Source organism: Balaenoptera physalus (genome assembly GCF_965194825.1).
Source record: "Balaenoptera physalus genome assembly, chromosome: 6".
NCBI lineage: Eukaryota > Metazoa > Chordata > Mammalia > Artiodactyla > Balaenopteridae > Balaenoptera > Balaenoptera physalus.
Genome location: NC_138885.1, coordinates 79,860,106 through 79,887,151, shown reverse-complemented (window position 1 = coordinate 79,887,151; position 27,046 = coordinate 79,860,106). Strand labels below are relative to the sequence as shown.

Here is a 27,046-nt window from a genome sequence, read left to right as displayed (position 1 = left end):
TTTTTTTAAGGAATCTCCATACTGTTCTCCACAGTAGTTGTACAAATTTACATTCCCACCAACAGTGTAGGAGGGTTCCCTTTTCTCCACACCCACTCCAGCATTTATTATTTGTAGACTTTTAGATTATTTGTAAACTTTTTGATGATGGCCATTCTGACTGGTGTGAGGTGATATCTCATTGTAGTTTTTTTCATGTCTCTAATAATTCTACCTATCTGTCTATTTTTTGCACAGTCTCCTTTTCATTATAAGCTATCCATCACCATGAGATTAATTTTCTTATATTTTACATGTGTCAAATATAGTGCTCTTTAAGGACTTTTGATGACTCCCCTTTTCTTATGAAATGATGTCAAATCTCTGGACTTAGCATTTAAGATTCTAAAATATGGCTCAAAGCCTAAAAACCTTATTTCAGACATTTTCTTCACAAACATTATCAATAAAAAAGGATATAGTCTTAATTTATTAATGTCTTCCTTAGATCCACACTAAAGAGACACTGAGTATAAGGAATGTTTAAGGAAACACAAGATTCAGTGTAATCGAAGATGAAAGATAATTTTGTAAATTAAACAATTTTAATTAAATGATGCTTCCACTTTGGCATATATTATAGGAACCATGATTATACTACTAGAATTTTCTCATTTAAAGTCATGAAATCTGACTGAAAATATGTTTGGGTATATTTCCAGATGTAAAATGTATACCCAAGACTACTCACGAATTTGAATCTAAAAATTTCTAATTTTCAAGATTATATTGAAAAAGATGCTCTGGTCTTTGATTAAATGAGTTTTAAGTGTTTTCTATTCTGTTTCATAAAAACTGAATAATGTAGTCTGCAGTAATGGATAATTAATTGTAAAGGCACATTACAATTTCAGTAAATAATTCACTATTTAGTGCCAAATAGTATGTCCTCAGGTTGTGCTTTAAAAATGACCTACCATATAAACAATTGTAAACAAAAAATACTGATTTCTTGAACTGCAGGAACTATAATATCTTCCTAAAGTTGCTCTCTGGGTTAAAAAAAAATGATCATATGCATATTTGAAACCTAAAGGATCTGGGCAAAGAGAGGATAAACTGGTCTTTTTGGCTGTATTAGTCAGAAGTGATCACCTTGGTGGAGGATGGAAATATGGTAGTTGAAGTCCCAGCATCCGTGGTATGACAATGAGAGCTGAGAGGGCTGCAAGGATCCTGAACAGGCACCACAGATAACAAAGTTGTTATCAGGAGTGAAAAAGCAATTGTAGCTAAGAGATAGTGTTCTAAGGCACAATTTACCTAGAATATCTAAGTGTTTGGAGAGATGCAAAAGATGAGAAAATGGCAAGAATGATAACTCTGGAGTCAGTGTTGGTAACTGGAAGAGACAGTTGCTTAGGAAGAACAAATGAAAATGTACTGGAAGGATGGGAGACTAGAGAAGTTCAAACGAGGGACGAGGAAGTGGCCCAGGCAGTCTGAACTAATGGACCCTTCAAGGATCCAGAACGTAGAAGTCTTCCATTCATTATTTTTCCCAGAGGTACTGGAATTTCCAACAAGAAATTCCATCATTGGACTGCATCTACAATCATATTAGGAATATTACAGTACCCACTAGTAAGTGTTAGAAATAAAAACACTATTTTATCTATAAAAAATAGGTTTTAAGCTTTTTTTAAAAAAAATTACCACAGTAAACAAGCAAAGAAAATTCTTTAAGCAATAAACACCTCTATATAAAACTACTACTGAATATCTTGCTGAACATGGTATTAGAGAAATGTCATTGTTTTCTTAATGTAAATTTTTAAATCTTTAAGAGGTGTAATTTTATTTGCAGAAAAAATTACAAATTTTGTTATTCTACTTACTTTCATAGCAAAATGTTATATGCTATCTGCCTCTAATACCTCTCTCTCCCTCTCTCTCTCTTTCTCTCTCTCTCTCCTTTACACACACACACACACACACAAATATAGACTTTTCCCATAAGAGACAGAGTAGAGTTCAAATTTGAATTTTATCTATCATGCCAAAGAATTTATATCTGGCTCAGGTGTCATCCCAGCCCTACAAAAATATTGCAGACAAATCCCCAAGATTATATCTGTGAATCTGGATGCATTATTTGTAGAGTACTTTTGAAACCCATAAGTGAGGGTGAATAGACCATGAGTGATAAATGATGCGGGCTTTTTGGGTAAAGACAGCTCTATGGGCTGATTCTGTTATTCGCAATCTCTAAAATTATCTTTAGAATAGAAAAGGGATGATATCAATTATGCTTGAATGTGTTAAAGAAGCATGCTTCCTAAAGGAAAAGAGAGAATTTCTCCTAAGTTAATTTTAATATATCATCACAGGCTGTTCAGGAAATAAGTCTACCAGAATACATTTTGAGCTGGCTTTCTATATCCATTAGTTTAAATTTATCGGTAATCTTGTTAATGAACAGGGGATACAATCTAGGTTTCCTGAAGACATCAGCACATCAGACTTTGCTACGTTTTTTAATATCTGAAAGGAACCAATCTCAAAATTATCTCAATTGCCCATCAACTATAAAAAAGATGATGATGATTAAGGAATTGACCCTTGGTGGAAATATAATTTCCTGAGACACTTTAATAAGAGAGCTTACAAAAAATATATTAAACACCAAAAACTGCCATGATTTAAAATTTTAATCTATGGAATTTAAATAGCTTCCGGAGTGTCTGACATATCACAGATATTCAAATGTTTGTGCATTAAATACAGTAAGATCGAATTTCCAGGGCCACCTCTTTTGTTCAGACTCCCATCATGTCACAGTTTGATATTGGGCTAACCCTCTAAATCAGGTAATGGCAAGCTTTTTCTGCAAAGGCCCAGATAGTACATACTTTCAGTTTGTGAACCATGCTGTGTCTTCTCAAATATTCAACTCTGCTGTTTTAGCACACAAATCTTACATAAAAAAAATGAGTGTGGCTGTATTTCGATAAAACTTTCTATACAAAAACAGATAGTGAGTCAATTGGGCTCCTGGGTCCAAGTTTGTTAACCTTGTTTCCACTGGTCTTCCTTCTCCAGGTTTCCTGTTCACATACTTCCTATCCTGTGGTTACGACATGTGAACCAAGGTGCACTGGGGCACGATATTGAACTCACTGGAGTGCCCCTTAGGGTATTTTAAATTTTCAAGGGAAACATGGTAACATTTGTCAGAGGCCACATGAACTACTTCTATTCTGTGGCTTGGACATGACTGCTTAATAAACAGAACTATTAGATATTTTTTTTTAGCCTAGCAAGGCCTAAAACATTACTGAGACATGAAGAAACCTTGAATTAAGACAGTTTGGAGATCTCTGCTCTAGTCTATCCAATTTCCCTCGTGGATACAATTTCCTAAAATATCATTTCAATTTGATTTTTGACTGCTCCAAATCCCTCAGTAACTTCTCACTGATTACAGAAAAATGAAAGCAAACCAAACAAAACTGCCCAGTTTACAGATCCCTGTCTTAATACAGAACCATAATTCAAAGACTAACTCAAAAATCAATTAGTCCAGGAAATTTTGAAATATGGGTGTTTTTGGACAGGTATTCAGGAAAGAGATATTACAAAATTAAGGGAAAAAGTAAACAAAGTATAGTTGAAGAAACAGTGAATAAATCAATATGATTCATTAGAGAGATTTGAGGTAATTCAAGAGAGAGACAAGAGAAGGAAGTGAACCACATAACAAAGAAAAGCACCAGGTAAGACACAGCAAAATATGTACAAGAATGCCTTGTTAGAGCATTATATTAAAGTTCAGTTCTTGACAAGCGATGCTTTATCAGCAGACCTGGGCCAAGCCATGAAGGGCAGTGTGTGCCATACAATGGGGTCAGGATATCAGTACGTATGTAAAGAAGATCAATTAAAGGGTTTTGAGAAGGTCAAGTTTTGGTTTTGGATTGCTAACTAGAGCAGCAATATGGAAGAAGTACTGGAAAGACTGGAGACAGAATCAGAAAGAGAAGTACAAAATCATAATCAAAATTAATGAAACCCTTACTCAACTCTCAGGCAATACCCTAAGCACTTTACATGTACTCACATCTACTTCCCAGAGTAAACCTGTGAGATAGGTACTATGATTATTTTTTTCTATTTTACAGTCTAGGAAACTAAGGCATAGAAACATGAAAGTTATAGAGTAGGTAAGTAGCATAGTTGGAAATAGAGCCCAGTTGGGTAGCCCCAGTACCCATGCTCTTAAGAACTATATTTATTGACCTTCAAAATTGTACATGAGAGATAATCTAGGGCCCACTTACCATAGTAGTAATGATGTGAAGGGACTGGAGAGCCAGAAACATTCGACTGATAGGACTTAGTGATTAATCAATAAATGTAGAACACGTCTGTGATGTTCCTTGGGCTTCAAGCTGTGGTGATTATATGAATAGTAAAGATACAAGAGGAGGAAGTTTGTTTTGAAAAATAATTTGTTCAAGATGAAACATGCTGAATTTCAGATGCTGAAATATTCAGGCATAGAAATTCAGGAAGACATTTTATATATAGTTCAACAGCTATATATATCACGTCTGAAAAAAAGCTGAAGTTACATACTTCAGAATTGCCAGAATTGCCAGTGATGGTACTATATGCTACGTAATTGCTTGTGATCATCCAGATAAAGAGAGTAAATTGAGTAGATCAAGGATAGAACCCAAGAGTACATTAGCATCTAAGGGACAGTTGAAGAAGAAGAGCTGCCCCCCTGCAAACAGCAAAAAAAAAAAGGAGTCTTAGACGGGTCTTTTAAGAATCTACTAGTTGTACTACTTCTTCCTCACCTTTTACCTACATTTCTAACAGGACTCAAAATGCCTGGTATACATTCACAGCCCTTTATCTGTGGTTTCTTTCCGATAGAACACAATGCTATGTTCCACCTAGTTTTGCGTTATAGCCATAAGCCATTGGAGTTCTATAAATATATTGCTAGTTTTTATCTCCATGTTATGGGGAGTTGCTTCAGAAACAGGAAGAAGGAACTTCTAGAGAAGCAGAAATAGTGGGTCTGAACTCAATACTTGTACCACGGACAGATCACCAAAGTGTTTCTCTGAATGATAACCTGAATGTGAATGAACAGGGCACCACTTCTCCATGCCTGGCTCTGGACTGCTGAGAATGTTTCTTATCTTCCTTATTATCTGGCCTCTCCTTAAAACAACTAGCCATTAACTGAAGTAACCTGATCAAATGTGTTTCTTGCAAATTTGAACTACCTAACTCACACACAAACATGATGGCCCACAACATATTTGTGCTCTTTTTTGGACATAGTTGCCAAAATCATAATGTAAACCAGTTAGGCATGAACAGGAATTGTAAGGACACTGGAACTCTTCACAAAATCAAAAAGGAATGTTGGTAGGCCTCAGGAATAAGTAAGAGACTTTAGAAACCTTCTGTATCACCAGTCTCAGACTGTGAACAATGGATTCCCTCTTCTCTCTTATTCAGAAAACTAGCATTTTCTTACTTTCTAGATGAAATGGTAGTAAACGTGGCTTCACAAAGCCCTTAAGCTTAAAAACTTCAGCTATTAGAGAGAGATGGCTGTAATCACTTATAGTCACAAGTTCAAAAATTCCAGAGAAGAGAATCATTAGTTTCTTTAGAGTCACTTATCCAACTTTGGAGTAATCAATGCTCAGGTGATTAAATAATACATAATATAACCAACCATCTGTAAAACCACTAGAAAAAATTATTTGCTGACAATCCCAACATGTCTATTCCATACAGGTATATAAGTTATGCATGTCTTCAACTGGGCTCTAATCCTCTATATCAAACTTGCTTTCTTCCTGTATTTCTTTTTTTTTTTTTCTTCCTGTATTTCTTGTCCTGATTTGATATAAATTATTGTCAAGGGCTTACTGAAGCAGTATAATTAAGGTTTTTGAAAGAATGTGAGGTTGATTTTTTTTTTAATGAGATAAAATGAACAGGAATAAAATATGGAAGTGTAACAGAATGTGCCTGTCCAAAAGGAAAAAGAAATAGAAAATTTGTTGAAGTACAAAAGTTATGTGCAATGAAGAAAAAAACCTTTTTAAACACATTAAAATAAAATTGAATATTGGAAACTATTCATTTAGATTTTTGATAGTTGTGAAAATTACTTAATTGGTGTATACTTTTTCCCTTTGCAGTTCGTCTTAGTTAAGCAATTTGACAAAATTGCATTTCGAAGTACAAATTCTCAATTCTCACTTATGTGTAGAACATGTCTATTTGTTTATTGACTTATTAATCACTGGATAATTGTTTTCAGTACTGTTTTAAGTGTAATAAATTTTTCTAATTCAATAAATTGTGAAATTTCCAATAGCAAAATAAAATTTACAAAACTATATCTTAAAGTTATTTAGAGTAAAATTAAGTTCATTCACATTCTTTCTGCTATTATATTTCAAATTATTTAATAATATGAAATGAGAATCTTCCTTAGAGCTATTATAGCCCACCAATTTCAATTATATAAACATTTTCAATATATATAATTATATTTTCATTCTGATTTCTTACATAAGAACTTCATTGAAATTTTCATTAAATACTGCCTTGCCTATGTGCTGCTATATACATACATGTTGTCTAAACTTTTGGAGTAACAGAAAGTGACCATCATCACAGTAGTTATTGATATGATGGCAAATGCAGCTATATGAGTAGCATGACACACTTGTTAGGAGAACAAGCTCTGCAGTCATAGTGCCTGAATTTTGATATTGACTTCACTGCTTACTAGGTACATGACCTTGGTAAGTTAAAACATTTTAAATAATAATAATTCCTAAAAAGTACTAATTGGTACTATGTATTAATTTATAGCTTACAAATTTTATCACATGTATTATATAATTTTATCCTGAACAATAATCTTGCGTGTGGATATGAAAATCCCCATTTTACAAATGAGGGAGGGAGAGAAAAAAGGAAGGAGGGAAGGAAGGAAGGAAGGAAAGAAGGAAGGGAGGGAGGGAGAAGGGACAGATTAAATTACCATTCTGTGCCAAGTATCAGGCTAAGGTCTTTCATGTAAGTCAAGTACTATAACCTTTTTTTTTTCTTGGCGGCTTGCGGGATCTTAGTTCCCTGACCAAGGATTGAACCCATGCCCTCAGCAGTGAAAGTGCATAGTCCTAACCACTGGACCGTCAGGGAATTCCCAGCCAAGTACTATTATTAATATGAATTTACATGTGAGAAAACTATGGATTAGAGGGGATAAGAAATTTGCTCAAAAACCCAACAAGTAAATAGAGGAAAAAGGAATGAATGCTTCATAATTTGCATTTTAAATATTTCCTGTGTTGTTATTTTATAATATGTACACAGATCATCTGAGGTGTGTCTATTAATTCCTGATTGATTTTATAGAGGGATTAAAATGTATATCCTTCATATTAATGAAAGCACAATCACAATGATGTTTGACGTGAAAATACAGTTTTTATTATGGTTTTAATGATATGCTATATACAGTAAGTTTTCTGAGCAAACACATTTTCTGTATTATAATGAAGTCACATAAAATAATTTCACATATTTTTCATTTTAGAAATTATTTTAGACATCATATATTAGAAAAGGAGAAATATTATTACATCTAACTTTCTTAAATTTGATAAAAATCAAATCACTAATTTTTTTGCCTCTTGCCTCTTCTAATGTATAATAGATTTATAATGGTAATCAGTCTCAATTCCTTTCTGGATGTAGAAGTGGTATAAAAAATGCATATGAGAAATGTAATACTGTCATAATGATGTTTAGAAACATGTTGAAGATGAGGTAGCTGAATAGTAGTGCTACCATTTGGGTGGGTCAGTCTTTCTTTTAGTAATTTCTGGGATCTTCCTTAAAAAGAGTTAGTAGTTGTTAAGAGAGTAGATCCTAAGAGTTCTCATCACAAGGAGATTTCCTTCTTTTCTTTTTATTGTGTCTATATGAGATGATGGATTTTAACTAAACCTATTGTGGTAATCATTTATCAATACATATAAATCAAAACATCATGTTGTATACCTCATACTTATATAGTGATCTATGTCAATTATTTCTCAATAAAACTGGAAAAAGAGAACTAGTAAATGAGAACGGTATAGCCTCTTAAACTTCTACTAGATTCTTCTATGGTGTTGATTCCTGCCCTAAGCTCACATTAATTTGTCTTTACATCATGTATATCAGTTTTTATTTGCAGAAATCAGTTGCTAACATCCATATAAAGCTACTGAATCAATTGCTAACATCTCATCCTAAAGTTATGCAATAAATTCTACATCTAACATTTTCATTTCAAAATCATTTGGCACATGCACCAACATTGATTTATATGACATTTTGTTACTTAAATCACTATAATTTTCCAGACTCTTCCTTTTACAATAAAAACCTAGTTAGCCAGTTTTTTCCTTAAATGGATGCTGAACAATATAATTGAAATGCTTTAACTTTCAAAAAAAAAATGAATGTTTGCTTCAGAGCAGGAAAGTTTTTAAAAATATCTTACCCCCCTTCTATTCTTTATTGGATAAGTTACACTGGACCTCATGAGGGATTTTTAATCACTAAAAATCTTGCAGTGCTTCATATTATCTTTCTCAGCACAGCCCATAAGAGAGTAGTAGAATAGATTGAGGTGAATGCAAGGTGAATGTCTTGTGTTAAGACTTTTGGCATAAAATTCCTAATGATGATTTTTTACTCCCATCTCACCAACAAGAAATGCTGATTAATTACAGTTCTAGATTTACCAAATGATGAGCAGAGAAATTATCTATGCTATGTTATTAAGCTGTTTTCATTTTTCACTTGCTTTTTAACTTTTTAACTCTAAGGTGGTATATAAAACACAATGTTTATTTTAAAAACTATCTGTCTCAAATTATCTCATACCTTAAACCTATTTGGCGACATGTAACAATGATACTTATAGTATGTTGCTCACAAGGTTTTCTTGGGGATAAAATGAAAGTATAAATGTGAATGTGCTTTTTTAAAAAAAGTAAAAGACACAACATTATCTATTATTTTGAAACCTTTCTGGAATTAGTTGTTATGGTAAATATGTGTTGGTTAAAAGTTATATATGTCAAACTCTAATTTTCAAAGAAATACGTGTACTTGGGATAAAAATTCACTAAACTCTAGTTTGATAATTTAGATACATTTCAGAATTTAAAGCCAGTGTCATCATTATTCTAACAAAATGGAAGCACAGAAGTTGTAAATGTGTGTGTGTGTGTGTGTGTGTGTGTGTGAATACGCATTTATTCTATAGCTTCTATATATAGGTAGGTGTATATATATATTATATAGCATTGGATATCACTTATATATTATGTAACATATATATAATTCATAAATGGCACATATATAATATTTAGCATATATATCTGCATAGATATATATGTATATGAACTAGATTTGTAGTTATAAAGATAGTACCGCAATCATATTTTTGGTACTACACTGTTACATACAATTTACATATACTTATTTAATTAGAGTTTTCATGTGTTCCTTCAAAAATATAAGGCCATATTAAGTAAATAAACTTTTTCCCATTTTGCATATGAAGAAATCGAGGCTTAGAGAAGTAATGTACTTGCTCATGGTCACAGTTATCATTGAAATTCAAACTGATCTGGTGAAAAGTATGTACTCTTTGCATTGTATCATGTTATTTTGACTTTTAAAAATGCCATAGTTCATCATTTCTTTCTATTTAATTATTTTTCCTAATTTCTTAATATATTCCTTAGTAGCTTATTCATTCTAATCTTTAAAAGTAGGTATGAAACACCTTTGATGATTTTATCATGTTAGGTTAAAAATTTTACTCATGGTAATTATCAATTATCTTGGTGTATTTGCTAGGCATACCTAAGTTTTCTAAATTACATAGGTTAGCGATGTATTATACTCACACACAAACACTTATATAAATTTTATACAACAAGAAAGGATGTAAAAGATAAGAAACCATGGTAGAGCTCTAGGATATAAGGTCAGTAAACTTGGCTATTATGAGATGTCACTAAAATGTTTCTCCATAAAATAGGATTGATATATTTTTTCAATCAACAGTTCTGAGAATGTAGGAAGATAACATATGTAAAAAGGTTCCATAAATTGTAAAGACCTCAATAAATGTTAGAGTAAGTTATACTAAAATTAAATCTTGAATTTTGAATAGAGTGTGAATTATATGATTATAAGTATAACTTTACTTAAATATATATACTATAAAATATATAACCGTAAATTACTCTTATTATATAGCTATCACTTATATAACAATGTATTATAAACCTTGGCACTTTGATAATCTAAACATTTGATAATCTACTAGGAATTAATTTGCATTGAGGTTTGTCCTTTCCATCATTATAATATCAGTAAAAGAAACTCATTTCACTCTATGTTATAAACACATTTGGAAAAAATTTTAAGATATATTTGCTTAATTTCTCTTGTAGTTTTTAGTAATTCTGTTGAGAATGGAATTTTCAAATTAAATAATTATTAAGAAAGTTACAACGAGATTTAAAATATATGTACTGTACTTGAAAATGTCTCTGAACACTTCAAATCATTAAAGTCTATATAGTGTATTAGTATTTCACACTACATGACACATTTGATTTTAGAGAAGACTATTGATACACCAGAATTCAATGTCAAAAACTGAAATATTTATATAATTTATGTAACTAGAATAATTTATTATACCATAGAACATTTACATTTGTTTATAGTTTTTCCCTTACATAATGTCTTGATATTTCCAACCATTCTATAACAATTGCAGAGCAAGTATTTTCTCAACTTCAAAAGTCAAAGATATGTACTCTAAAGTACTTTGCCTGAGGTTACACAGTTATCCTGTATATGACCCAGAGCTAGAATCATGATCACCTAAATCTCTATAAATGGAAGCAAGGTGTTTCCTTAAGGGCTAAAGGAGCTGATTATAGTCATTAGACTTGTTATAATCTCTATATAAATGGCATCAAGCGGAAATATCAAGTATTTTAAGTACAAGCTTTCCTATTTCCATGACAACATTGTAAACAAGATAAAGTAATGCTGACTAAATAAAAGTATGTTTATTATGATACACCACTGGATAGGCATTTGATAATATTCAAATAACACTAAATAATCATTGAATGCATGTGATATAAATTTTGTTATTTCTATACAATATAAACTGAAGTGATTTAACATAACAATATTCATCCAGTCAACAAGTCTTTACTGTGTGTTCAGTATGTGCCAAGCACTGTTCTAGGTACTTAGAATTCATCAATGAACAAAACACACACATATTCCTGCTTTTTTGGAATTAACTTGTTAGAAAGAATGAGTAACTTTAAACAGTAAACAAAATAAAGTATGTTGGGTGGTAATAAATTATATTGGAAAAAGAAAGCAAATTGAGCAGTGTCAATGAGGGGTGACAAAAATATAGTGGAGGGAGGGGTGTTGGGTAGCAATTTTATAAAGCATGGCCAAAGAAAGCATCAACGAGAAGGTGAGCAATGACTTCAACATGATAAACAGTAAATCATACAGATTTACAGGGAAGGGGGTTCCAGGAAGAGGAAACTACTGCAGCAAGGGCCTATTGTCCTGGAATATTTGAAGAAGAAAAAGGTCAGTATGACTGGAGAAGAATGGGCAAGAGGGAGAGAAATAGGAGGTGGGTTGAGAGAGGAAGCAAGAGACTGGCTCAGAGAGCTTTGCAGAGCTTCAACATCTGCTGCTAGTGCAACAGGAAGTCCTCAGATTTTCCTATGAACCAGAGGAGTAACATCAACTGATACATGTTTTATCAAAATCACACAGTGTTGTGTTGATAATGCAAAGCAGGGGGCAAACTGGAAGCAGGGAGACCAGTTAGGAAGCTAATGAACTAATTCAAACAAGAGATGATGGGTAGCTTGAATAAAGTGGAGATGGTGAAAAGGGGTCTGATTCTAGGTATATTATGAAGGGAGAGCAAATATGATTTCATGACAAACTGTATGTGGTATGTCAGAGAAAAAGTGAAGTCAAGAATGACACTAAGGTTTTTGTGTTAAGTAACCTAAAGGATAGAGCTATCATCACGGAGATAGGGCAGGCTGTGATAGGAACAGATTTAGGGTAGAGAGATAAGAAGTGTTCAGTTCCAAGCATATAGTGTTTCATATGCCTATCAGTTTCATCAAGTAGACAATTGGATATGTGACTAGAGCTACAGAAAATGGTCCAAACTGAAGATATAAATATGAAAGTAGTTGGCATAGAAATGGTATACAATATCAGGAGACTGAAATCAGCAAAGGAGAGAGTGTAGGTAACACAGAAAAGAGCCAGTGACTGAGGACTGGATCACTATAACATGAAGAATTCGAAGGGAAGAGAAAGAATCATTAAAACATAATTGAAAAAAACAAAAGAAAAGTGCTTCCCAGTGAAGTAGGAGTGAAAGCAATGAAATGTGGTTTTCTAGAAGCCAAGTGAAGAAATTATAACAAGATATAGCACACAGTAAACTAAATGAGTACAAAGAATCAATCGTTGTCAATATAGAGTTCAAGAATAGTTTCATTGGGGGTGAAGGAGGAAAACACTTTTTTGGGTGATTGAATAGAGAAACGGAAAGAGAGTTATTGGACACCGACAATGCAGAGAAAATTCTTTTGATGAACCTTGCTGCAAGAAAAGCAACAAAATGTAAAAAAAGTTTATGTTTGTTTATTGTGTTTTTAAAAAGACAATGAATAATACATATACCTATTTCTTGTTTATATGTCATTGGGGATGATCCAGTAGATTAGGGAAAATTTATGATGTAAGAGAGAGGATAACTGTAGGACCAAAATTCTTGAGCAGGAAAGAGAGGATGGGATGTGGAGACCCAGTGGAGGGACTGGTTTGAGATGAGATCAATTTAATATGATGCATCATACTAACACAGCATTGTAAATCAACTGTACTCCAATAAAAATTTTTAAAAATATGATGCCTTGTATAATTCTATATAGTATGCACCCTAAGTCTTAAATTTGGTTTCTATATATTCAAAGATATTTGTAATTTAATGCAAATTAATAACTGGATAAAATAATTTGTTCATATTTCCTGTAAAGATGGCAACAAGATCTATCTTAACCTTGTAATATACAGCTGAGTACAGTTAAACTATGTTCAATGTTTAGACATGACACATGCATTAAAATGACTCATTCAACAAATATTTTCTGAGCATTTGCTGTATCCTTTAATTCTTTCCTGAATTAAAAGCACTACTCCTTGTCAAGGCCTGGATTAAAATAAGGCTAATTAGAGGTCGTTGGATTTCACATCTGTGTATAATTGCTTTAAGTTTTTGACTAGACTATGAAATAAAAGATGAAATAAAAGATTCAATTCATAACCCCATGAGTGAGAAGAACTTGGAAAAAAAAAGGTGTTTTTAAATTAAAAAAATGTAAAGCATCAATTAAAAATACTTGGGTTTTTAAGACACTTTGGAGACAATTATGATATGATTTTCAATGTCTGATTTCTTAATGAGCCAGAATTCTTCTTCATAATAATTTTTGCTTCTTGAAAAGAGTTAATACTTTCTTTTCACTTTGTAAATGCTATCAATTGATCTGTTAAATATTCAGGCATCTCTCCATGGCATAACAGTCAAAATTGTTATTTTTGAAAGGATTAAAGCAGATATATAAAGAAAATAGATAAAATTTTAAGCTACATAGTCAAAGGACTATTTTCATAAAAATAATATTTTATAAATATTGATCAGAGTTAAAATTGAATATTAAATAAACATATTGCTTTAAAAGAGACATGCAAATATTTTCCTGGAGTAGTATAACAAAATTTTTGTATAGTTCCATTTCTTCTTTAGATATTAGATTTTACATTTGGTCTAAAAACATAATAGTTATATCTGTCCACCCTTGTCCAATTAGTTTGAATTTTCCATTCCTTTGTTAAAGAGTATATTTTATTTTCTGATGGCTTTATAATTTTTAAGTATTATATTATATTTTAAATATATATTTAAATTGTCTTGATATTATGTTGTATCCTAATGTAACTTTTATATTTATTCATGTATATTTATAAATACATATACCTATTTCTGAATATCTCCCATACCACAGGAAAGTTATTACCACCAATTTGTAGCTGTTGAGTGTCCTTCAGTCCTTTTTGTACTTATGACTATTCTTTTCTGATAGTATCCCATCTTCAATACTTTATTCCTTTCAAATATTATGTTATTATCTAGCTTATATGTTCTTATCTATCATTATCTTTTTCTCCTCTTAAAGGCATTTGCACCTTCCCCAAACTCCATTTTCCGGTGTTCTAGTTTGTGAAGTTGTCTGCATTCAGAGCCTCTCTTTATTACAACCTGATTCTAATTTCATACTTATTTATATTGTTTTTATTATCTGCATATCACACAAGAATGTAATTACCATGAAAGAATCTGTTGTTGGCATATAGTTGACTCTTAATAAGTACTGGTTAACTGAGTAAGTGAATGAATATTTGTGCTCACATAAAAGGATATGCTCTGCATTAATAAGAATATAAGTTCAGCTTCTGCAGCAAAGAATCAGAATAACAGATATAGTAAATATCAATATGTCAGGGAGTCAAGTTCCTTCTAACTTATTGCTCTGCCATTTTATAGAATTGCTCAAATCCATATGGTCCACAGGATCACAACCAAAGCTGTGAGAAGAGGCAAAAGACACCGTGATCTCTTTCACTTCAAGGTCATGTATCCATTACTTCCATTAGCACTACATTAGTCAAAATTAGTCACATGTCCTCAACCTGCTGCTGGGATTCTAGTCTTTATTCTAGGTGGGCCAGTGTCCAGGTAAAATTTAAGAATCTGTTACTAAAGCAAGAAGGGGAGGTTGTAGCAGCTTCTGTCCTTTCACCTGTTTACAAACATTTATTATTTTGCCTCACTTTTTACTTTCAGCCTTTGATTTAAAAAAATAAACAGACTGTTTATACTCTTAGAAAATAAAAGTGCAACATAATCAGCTCATTTTATCAAATAAGAAAATATAATAGGTTAAGTTCTTAACAATTGCATCGGATGAAACCAAAAACTTTTCCTTTGTATTTTCCTTCTAATTTTGATTGAAATTAAGAATGCTGCATAAATACAGAGAAAATATCTGAAATTAATCAACTATATGAAACACAAATACACACACACCATATATGTACATATATATACGTATGTGCATGGTATACACACATGCATGTACACACACACACACACACACACACACACACACACACACACACACACACACACATTACTTCTCTACTCCTAAAGGCATCTGTATCTTCTCAAAACTCCACTAGTCTAATGTACCAATTTGGGTAGTTTTTGATAGCTATCTGCATGAAGTGCTCCTATTTATTATTTTTATGAATTTGCTTCTATTAGGGTGTTTTAAACTTCTCACATCTGCTCCAAAAGATAGATGCTGCACACCTAACCATACATTTTTAGGAGACAATAAAGAAAGGCAGAAAATAGGCAATTGCTTATAAAACACAGAGAGCCCTAAATATTGGGGTAAGGAATGTGAGATAGGTCATTGATGATTTTTGTATGATGTTTTTGAAAGGACGTAGATGAAACAATGTAATGTATATTATGATTATAAATCATATATACACTTATTAAAGAAATACATAAAAACAATAATGAAAATAGGAATGTGCAAAAGCTTCATGCATTGTAGGAGATTGTGGCCCCCGATACATAAAGTTTCTTCACAAAGTAACCAGAAGTCATAAATCATTATCAGCATTTTTATTAATCTTAAAAATCAATCTTAAACAAATAAGAATGATATAGAGAGTCAGCCTGTGGTAAACAGAGGTATGACACAGTGTCATTTTGTTGAACGGTACTTAAGAAGACCAAATATTCCATATACTCCTCAGGGGCTTTTCTGACTTTTCTTATATGGTTGAACTATACTATTTTTTTCCCCTGGAAGTTAGTTTACTGTAAGTCACCTTTTAATGTTGTACAGCCACAAATCCTCTAGGAAGTTAATAAAATAGTTCTTAGTGGCTGTTGGTTGAGGCTTATTGAAGTGATTAAACTGTCCTGTTCTTAATTGCAGAGTACAGACTGCTGTTGAAGCGTTTTCACTTGTAATAAAATAGTCTCTGAAGAATAATGACAGGATTAGGCAGGAATTATTCACCTGTTGTCTTCTAAAGGAAATGCTTTTTGTTTCCATGGAGACATGTTTTATATCATATGATGAAAGGTACATGAAAGAAGGAGAGAAGTTAAGCGGTACAGGGTTTCATTCAGAGGGGTTAATATGACACGAGGACTGATATGGTTCCAGTGGAATCATTATTAGTGCAACTGCATAAGTAGCATTCTCTCCCAACAGTTAATTAAACATCAGCAATTTTGCCAATAGCATAAAACTGGTGCTGAATATACACACTTGATTTTTTTTCTCGATTTAATGTTACAATTAAGGTGTCTGCTCCTAAGTTTCATCATTGAGACTAACTCTACCAGCTACAAGCTCTGATCTACTTGGTGAATGGATGATTGTTTATACTCATAGTAAAATAAAAAAGGAAAATAGAATCTAGTGACAAATTACTGAAATACTTTAATAAAGGTATAATATTTATACAGCATTAAATGTTTTTTCTCCCCAATAAGAATGAATACACTAAAAAATAAGGTTGAAATATGCTCTAGTCAGTGTTAAAATATAGATAGAAATAACATCATTATCATCATCGTCATCAATACTGTCATAATCAACAACACAGCCTAATCAAAAGTATCACTAATGGGTGCTTATTATGTTCTAGACTTTTGTGTTTTTTTTTAAACATATATTAGCTATTTGATCTTCACAATAACTATATAATGTAGGCACTATTATCTTCTTTATATTTTAACTGATTGTAACATAACTTTGTCAGAGACAAATTTTGAAAAAAGATCCATCTTATATATAAAGTAAATAAGTTTCAGCTTTGCTAATTAACATATGAACCATCCATATTACAGTTATTTGTTCTTGTTATGAATATATCCACCTTGCCCTGTTGCTAGAGAGCAAAACATTAGTTATGTTCCTAGCAGAAGGTGCAGAAAAATGGAAAAATGGAAATAAGTTTGGTTGAGATATTAAGACATTCCAGGCTTTGAGATACCATTTAGTGCATATGATCTCATTTCAGCCCTCTACAACTCTTGTAAACAAATTGTTCTCGGATGGGCAAATGTATATGCACCAAGCATGATATTTAATACATTCAAAGACAAGCAGTTAATCAATGCTAGAGCCTGACTTGGACTCAGAACTGAATACCCTTCCTATGCTCCCATAACACCTCTTCAGATTACCCAAGTCTTTGTGTCTAGATTTCATGTTATCTATTTCTCTCTTCTGTGTGCTATTAGGTCACAGTCTCAAACCACTAGAAAAATGTTCATGATTTTCTATAATCTGTTTCAATGTGGCTATTCTTTGTTTTGTATCACTGAAATATTATTAATTTTCATTATATTTTCAGTTGTTTCAATGTTCTATGAAAGCATTTTAAGACAAAGTATTTGTTTTACTTGTCAGGAAAAAAATACATAGCAGTACCTCCATTATTTGATATTTGACTACTACTTTTTAAAAATAGAGATAAAAACAAATAATTTAGGGTTCTTACAGATTGTTGCAAACTTAAATACATTATCAGAGAAATGAAATTTTCTCTTCAGGAAATAAAATAGGGTTTTTTCCCCTATTTCTGCTTTAGACATGATGCTAGTTAAAGTTGAAGAGTGGAATGACTAATAACTTTCAAATACAGACTAAGAAAAGTGAAAGATATATAGGCTCATGTATGCCTCTCAGCTAAAATATGGCTGATTATACTGCAAAGTGAACTGCCAACATATTTATTATAATTTATGAATACATTGTAGAGACAATCTTTTATAATGACTCACTAAAAATTGGGAAACTCTAAGTTTCTACTTCATTCACCTTACTGTGTTTATGAAACCCCTTTAGTAGGAAAGTTGAAGGGCACCATTGAGATCAGAAGCAACTATTTGTGGCCTTATGAGCAGTTGATATAGATTCATGACTCTCTCTCTCGGTCCAAATATATATATAATTTATATATTTCTCATGCACCTTGTAAAAAATTAACAAACAAACACCTCAATTAAACAGAGTTGAGAAACCAGAAGGGGCAGTTCTCATGCCCTGAGACAACAGCAGAGCCCAACAGATGGGAGAAAGACCCCTCTTCTTTCCTGGCAAGGATTCAGTCAATGAAAAGCCATGAACTCATTGTTTACTATAATCCTCCCAACTTCCTCTCCTATCTACAAAAGCAGTCTCCTTCCCTTGCTGTGAGGGAAATTGGAGGTGGCTCACCATGGCTGCAGACCCTGAATTGCAATTCTCTGCAGATCCCAAATAAATCCATCATTGTTGGAGAAATATCTGGCAGTCTATTTGTTTCAGGTCAACAACCTATTCACATTTACCTTATTTGGTCATAATATGTCAATATTACTCCATATAAATCTAACAAACTCATCTCTTTTATAGGAAATATGTTATTGGTATGTTGTGATACACCTCTTCTTGATAAACAGTGTGTTTTCATTTTATTTTTTTATATTTCCCACTAGATACAGCAGTTTTGATGTTTGAAAATGCATAGAGAAAGCAGTATTTGGCCTGATCCTTGAAAAATGCATAGATGTTTTCCAGAAAAAGAAAGTAAATATATCTCAGGATGAAGGAATAAATTACATTAGTAAAGGTATGGTATAAATTAGTACAAACACAATGTGCTTCAGGGAGATATAAGGCATTGCCAGAAAATTAAGCCGGTGTTAAAGACTGTGAGAAGAGTAAGGATAATAACAAATCTGAAAAAATTTGGATTTTCCCTAGTGCCAAATGTGAAAAAGAACCTTTTTGCTCTCCCTTGTCTTACAGCATTTCCTTTTAATTTAAACTTGTAAATCCTTTCATGTAAATTCTTTCTCTGTCTCTTTGAATTGTATGTAAATCTTTTAAAAGCTAAATAAGACTCTTGCTAGTTTTTCACCCCAGGAATCTTTCTTGAGGTTCTTGGAGCCATCTTTTTGAAATGGGAACATCAGGGATGATTTCAGCCTGTCTCCCTGTTTCTGTCTTTCTAGAGACCTGGCTACAAGTGGCGACTTCTTTTTTGTCTTAAAGATAAGAGATTATTTTTCCTTTGGATAAAATGTGTAATGAATTGTATCAGCCTACCTACATAAATGCATGAGATCTCTTTCTGTCTTTGCAGTTTCTTTAGTGGATGGCCTGTGATGCACACTGCAGTCTGGTTTAATGCTTACTTAATAACGAAACTATTTTCTTTATTTTTTTACATTTGTAGAGAGGATTTCTGGGATAGAAGGAGATTTTATTTTTAATCATTTCCCCAACACAAGACAACCAAAAAACTTTGTGTTCCTTGCTCAGAACTTCTAAAAATGAAGCTCATTTTTAGAAAAGTCCATTGGAGTTTTAAAAAGTGATGTATGAGTAGGTAGCTGTTTTAGAAAAAATTATAGTAGTAATGCGGATATTGGTTTATCAAGAAAGGCTAAAGACAAACACATTAAGAAATATTAAATTAGTTTATGCAACAGGTTAGAGACTAGATTAAAGTAGTGATTCTGGAGACAAAAATGTCTAGGACAAATATAAAAGCCTTTGTGAACATAGAATTCACAGAATTTAATGCCATGAATACCAGGGATGCTGTGAAATTAACAATAATTTATGACAAAATATTTGATATCAGCTTTTGTAACAAATATTAAATAATAATAATTAGCAGTACTAAGTGACCACTGTGTATCATGAATTGCTGTAAATGCTTATATGTATAAAATTACCCGCAACACAATCCTATGAAGTAGATTCTATTACCATGTTACAAATGAAGGTATTGAGACAAACTTTTAAGCAACTTGCCAAGGGTTACAAAACAGAGCTGAGGATCCATGGTACTTACTGTAACAGGATTCGAATGAAATAGATATATCAATCAATTGAACATAAATAGATCAATATAGAAAGAATTACATGGTGAACCAAGCAGAACCCTGCGGGACCCTCTAAGTACAAAGGCTCCTCTATTCCCCTGCCTCTTGTTTGTAGAAAAGCTGAAGTCTCCCAGGCCTCCCTGAGTCACAAAAGAGCAGGCTCAAGCAGTTAATGATTAGGACAAAGAGTCACCGACTCAGTTTCTGATGCACATTCCTGAGTCATTTTACAGATACTATAACTACCACCAGAGGGAAAAAGCTAACTGCATGATGACCAGACTGCAGTTGTGACATAAGCTTCTCTGTCTTGAGCAGTACTGAATCTATGGCTAGCACAATTCCAAGAACTGGCCTTAAGAGAATGGGATTAACACTACTGTTTATCATAATCTATATCTTTGTGGGCATCAAAATAATTATAACTTGTTCTGCCCATATATGTAAATGGGCAGCTAAAACTGTCAGCAAAGAGATGCTGCAGACCTATATCGACATCTTCCACTATAAGAATATGGCGCCTTGTGTCAGCATGAAGAAGTTACAGAAGATGGACCTCTGTCCATAATCCCATAGAAATGGAATGATATTCTGACAAGTGGGGATTTGTAAGCAGCTTTTGACAGGAAAGAACTCTTTGCAGGAAAGAGCTCTCTGCAGAAGGCCCCTTTTGTCCTGTCACTTTATTAAAGCTATATTGTAATTAACCTTAAACCAGGCACCCCCAAGCTCTACTCATCTCCAGCCTAAGCACACCTTTCAAATCTTTTGATCACACAATACCTTGCCTAACCTGTTGATTCTTTACGTAGATCAAAGAAGTAAAAATGAAGAGTAAGTAATTAACAGATGACAAGATCACTTCCGTATCTTCTCCTGTAATCTCACAAACAAATTGTGTGAACAAGATAGCATCAAAACAAAGATCATGAGGAGTCAATAAGCTTGCACACAGTGGGAGATAGCTACAAGTCTGATCTCTGAGCTACAAGTATCTCAATAATTAACTGAGATTACTTCCCCTTTTCCCTTTCAAAACTTTCAGGGCCCAGCAGAATCTTCAGTGTTGGTTTTAGGTTATAAATTTGCCTTCTCCCCAATTGTCAGCTTTTCTGATTAAAGCAACTTTCCTTTCTACCAACACTTGCCTCTCAAGTTTTGTTTTTGAGCAGCAAGCAGCTGAACCTGAGTTTGGTAACAATGTTGAGTATGTATGAACTTGGAATGCTGGTTGGTATAAGACCAGTTGAAGAAAAATAGCAATAGAACCATTAACCAAGAACATTCTTTCACACAGAGTGCTTCTTGGAAGACTGACTTATTTATAATTTTTCTAAAAGTTATAGACTAAAAAGAGTACTAGGTGTTAAGGTACTGGTGTGTGCACTAAACCACTAATATTGATAAGAGACATGAAAACTAGCAAAGGAAGTGTCCATGCAGATATAAATTCTCTTGGAAAGAAACTAATAGAATATCTGGGGAACTTTTCCCTTCTCTTCCTTATCTAGAAAAATACTAGTAAAAACTTCAGCAACGTTTGAGTAACTATGAACTACACTACAGAAACAATAAGTAGTGTGTCTGAAAATGTGTGTGTATATACAGATATATATGTATAATGTGTATATATATATGTACACATATTTTATATATATATATATATATATATATATGTTTATATATCATATTATTCTAAATAAAAGTGACCAGGCATAATATGGATAAATATATCTGCTAAAAATCAAAATACCATTTCTGCTATTGACCTCTCCGAATGTTTCTTCCTTGAAACAACACCAAATAAAACCTATTGGTTGTTTAATTTTCTATTAGTCTTATCAGTCAATCTGAGATGTCACTAATTAATCTGCTTTGTTGCACCATGATACCTAAGGGGAGTTTGCAAATTTAATTTTGCAGTATAATTACTTGAAAAACTATTTCATAAAATCAATACAGCACAGTAATCCCTATATGAATAAAACAGATATGTTACAAAATAGCATTTGTTTTATTTCTAGAAATTCTTAACTCTAAGGAGGAATATTTATGAAAGGCACAGAGATGGAGTTCAGGATGTCAAGCAAAGAGCACACATATAACATAGAAATTGTTAAATATGAAGCAAAAATCATTAAATGTAAGCAAAATATTTGGAATCTTTGAACAAAGGGAGAAAAAGTGCAGATTTAGTTTGTGAAGGAAAGATATTGAAAGGAGTATGACAACAACATCTCAAGTAACTCTAAAAGAAGCATCAGATTGCCCACAGAGTCATCCAAGTGGGTCTAGCATAATTTTATTGTGCCCTCTAATTTACCAATCCAAAATTACCCACTCTTGCAGATACTTTAAACTAACTTAATGAGTGAAAATGTATCATTTCATCATTTGGAATAATAAATACTTCATTAGTTCAAAACATAAATTTCACTATATGGGCTTTAGAGAAGCCTCAATCAACAATAATATCAAATGACAGTGAGACCTCTCTTTTCTTAAGAGGAAAAAAAAAAAAATCAAATACCCAAATGAAAGTAAGAGTCTCCATTGTTTATGGTAGAAAGACGAAGAAAAGAGAACTTTAGCAAGAATCAGAAAAATCTGGATGAATCATTATACATAAAATGGTACTCTTTTTTACATTTAACATTCATAACACTAACCATAAACTGCTGATGATGTGATAGAGCAATTATTAAAGCTTACATTGCTTTATATGTATTTTTTAAACATAAAGAAATTAAGTGGACTAAATCACCTGGAAAACCATCTGTTGAAGCTCCTACAATACTGGATAAAATATATAAAACCACAATCACAAGATATAAAGCGATACACGTAGATTCCAGAAACAAAGAATTGTAAACACAGATGGAAAGTGAATATGTCCATGTATAAGTCCTGCTTGGTAGACCATGAATTTTATTTCAGGGCTATTCAGGCATAGGATAAATATTCTTGGTTCCATTCAGAGTGATTATTGGAACTGAGACCTCCCATAGGAAAGAAGGAACTTTAAAGAGCTATGTGAACAGAGTTCTAGAAACATGGATCCCCTGGCATGGAAAAAAGACAGGGATGATTTGCTATGTGTTCTTGGGCTGTGAGAGTGAAAAGCATTTCTCCACATGGCCTGAGGTCAGAATTTATATTATGCAAATATATTATATTATGTGGTTTCCAAACTCAGAAGTTGACAAACGTGCATGAAAGTGATTACAGCCTGTGACAAACTATAGTATCTGCCAAATACTCCAGAGGGAAAAAAGCTCATGTGAAGCTGAACGGAATTCTCACGGTACAACTTCATTTGATGAACTCACAATGTCTTACACTAAAAAGCATATGAATAACAATTCACCATTAGAATCAGGAGACAAAATAAATACGTTTAAAATCACAAGAATTTTAGAAAAATAGGACCTTTTTGTGTAGAATACAAATTCATATGTTTAAATAATCAAATATATAAAGAAACTAAAACCATAAGAAAAGAATAGTCATAATATGTAAAATTGAAAAAGTAGGGAAAATTGAAATCGAGGCAAATTAGAAATAATGTTTGAAATATAAAATATACAAATTAAAAATAATTAATATATTGAATTAGAAATTTAATCTATTAGGTTAACCTCATGTTAGATAAAACTAACATGGACTAGAAGGTAGATATAAGGAAATTTTTTAAAAGAGAGGTTAAAAGACAAGGTGAGGGAACTTCCAGATTCCAGTTCTGCATGTAAGGAGCTTGGAAGTGGCCATTCTATTCTAAACAAGTAGAAAGCTGATCAGACTTAAAAATCAACAACTATTCTAGAATCCATAAGAAAATAAGGACATGAGGCAAACTGCTGCCCCTGAGAGTGGAGATACAGATAGGTGAATACAAGGGGTCATGGCTTACCAGAGCAGAGATTCACAGGGGAAAACTACAACAGGAATTAATGCCAGAGTAGGACAGCATGAACTATAACTGATTAATTGCTGGAGGCTCAGTGTGAACAACTTTGACAGCTAACAACTCCAGGGGGACCCACTCATAGGGGATCCCCTACAATTTTGTGAGATTTATCTCTAGAAGCCTGACCAGGTTCTCACAGTAAACATTAGAGAAAAATCCTCTACTGCTTCCAGCAGAGGGAGGGGGAAAAGGAACCATTTTGAAATATGCCAAAGCACTCCATTCTTAACAAGGCCTGCCCACAGGAAAAATTAGTTACCCAGAGCCTAACAGGCTGAGGTATTTTTAGAGCCTAACTGACCTGAGGGAAAGGAAATACTCAACTCTAGCCTTCCACATAGAAGAAAAGAAATACCCAACTGCAGCCCACTCGAGCCATCCTGTCCCATCTAAGGGGAGAGAAAACAAAATGGAGAAACACTTATGAAGCTCACAGTTCAGATGCATAGGATCACCAAAAGACTGATATCTAATCACAGGACTACAGAATGCCTCTTTTCCCCACACACCTTACTACTACATTACTAAAGCCTATTTACAGCAGTTCCTTTTACTTCACATTATGTGCAGCTATCAAGAAAAATTTACAAGGCATACCAAAAGGCAAAAAACATAATTTGAAGAGACAGAGCAAACATCAGAACCACACATGGCAAGGATGCTGGAATTATCAGAACAAGAATTTAAAACAACTATCATTAATATGCTTATTGTTCTGATGGATAAAATAGACAGCATGCAAGAACAGATATAAGTAGAGAGCTGGAAATTCCAAGAAAGAACCAAAAAGAAATACTAGAGATCAAAAACACTGTAACAGAAGAAGAATGCCTTTGATGGTTTTACTAGTAGACTGGACATGGCCGAGTAAAGAATCTCTGAGCTTAAGAATATCTCAGTGGAAATCTCTAAAACTAAAAAGCAAAGTGAACAAATACTGAAAAAACAGAATACTCAAGCCTGTGGGATAATTTCAAAAGATGTAATATACATATAATGGGAATACTAGAAAGAGAGAAAGGAACAGAAGTAATAATTGAAACAATAATGACTGAAAATTTTCCCAAATTAATGTCAGACACCAAACCACATATCCAGGAAGCCCAGAGAATACCAAGATAAATAAATGCCAAAAACTACTACCTACTCATAATATTTTTAAACTACAGAAAATCAAAGATAAGGAAAAATTCTGACAGAAGCAAGAGGAAAAAATTACTTACCTATAGAAGGAAAAAGATAAGAAATATATTTGACTTCTCACAAGTCATGCAAGCAAAAAGGGGATGGAGTGAAATATTTAAATTGTTGAGAGGAAAAAAAACCATCAACGTAAAATTCTGTATTTGACAAAATTATCCTTCAAAAGTAAAGGAGAAATAAAGACTTTCTCAGACAAACAAACACTGAAGAAATGTGTTGCCAATAGACCTGTCCTGCAAGAAATGTTAAAAGAAGTTCTTTAAAGAGAAGGACTATTACATAGGTCAGAAACTTGATCTACATAAAGAAAGTAAGAGCATCATAGAAGGTATTGAAAGTAAAATAAAAACTTCCATTTTTATTATTCTTAATTGTTCTAACAAATAACAGTTTGTTCAAATAATAATAGCAACATGTATTCAATTATGTGATATATATATATATATATATATATATATATATATATATATATATATATATATATGCATACACACAGACTCAGGTATAAGTAAAATGAATTACAGCAATGATACAAGAAAGAGGAGGGAAGAATTAAGATTCTTTTGTTATTATAAGGCACTCATACCACTTGTGAAATGGAACAGTGTCATTTGAAAGTGGACTTGAATTAGTTGTAAAGGTATATTGCAAATTTAGGTCAACTACTAAAAACAGTTAAAAAAAATAAGTATAACTGAGATATGCTAAGAAAGCAAGAGAAAGTGAAATCATATAAAATACTCAGCTAAAACCAAAAACTACAGAAAAAGAGTGGAAGGCATAAAATAAGACTAAAAAGCATGGGCAACAAACAGCAAACAGCAATGAATATGGTAGATAATAATCCAACTATTTCAATAACCACTTTGCACATCAATAGTCTAAAAACAGTAATTAAATACAGATTGTCAGAAAGGATCAAAAAAACATGACACAAACAATGTTGTTTACAAGAAATCCACTTTAAAATATTAGGAAACATATAGATCAAAAATAAATGGATGGCTTGCATTTCTCTAATAATTAGCCATGTTGAGCATCTTTTTATGTGCTTTTTGGCCATTTGTCTGTCATTTTTTGGAGAAACGTCTATTTAGATCTTCTGCCCATTTTTTGATTGGGTTGTTCTATTTTTTGATGTTGAGCTGCATGAACTGTTTGTATATTTTGGAAATTAATCTTTTGTTGGTTGCATTGTTTGCAAATACTTTCTCCCATCCTGTGGGTTATCTTTTCATTTTGTTTATGGTTTCCTTTGCTGTGCAAAACCTTTTAAGTTTAATTAGGTCTCATTTGTTTATTTTTGTTTTTATTTTCATTATTCTAGAAGGTGGATCCAAAAAAATATTGCTGCGATTTATGTCAAAGAGTGTTCTGTCTACATTTTCTGGATAAAGAAGATATGGTGCATATATGCAATAGAATATTACTCAGCCATAAAAAAGAATGAAATAATGTCATATGCAGCAACATGGATGGACCTAGAGATTATCATATTAACTGAAGTCAGAGAAAGACAAATATCATGTGATATCACTTATACGTGGAATCGAAAAAAATGATACAAATGAACTTATTTACAAAACAGAAACAGACTCACAGACTTCAAAAATAAACTTACGGTTACCAAAGGGGAAAGGTTGGGGGGAGGGATAAACTGGGAGTTT

The 27,046-nt window shown here is 32.6% G+C and overlaps 1 protein-coding gene across 3 annotated transcripts in view; it reads right to left on the bottom strand.

Moving 5' to 3' along the window:
* Window positions 1–27,046, bottom strand: part of LOC309663212 (uncharacterized protein) — a 499,391-nt gene that overhangs the window by 364,088 nt on the left and 108,257 nt on the right. Inside the window, exon 4 of one of the 3 annotated variants that reach the window (XM_082466834.1) lies at window positions 4,320–4,430. The exons of the other annotated variants lie outside the window; for them this stretch is intronic. Coding sequence (XP_082322960.1) covers window positions 4,320–4,361 — 42 coding nt within the window. The 5' untranslated portion in view covers window positions 4,362–4,430. The remainder of the gene's footprint in view (window positions 1–4,319; window positions 4,431–27,046) is intronic. 3 annotated transcript variants of the gene reach the window in all.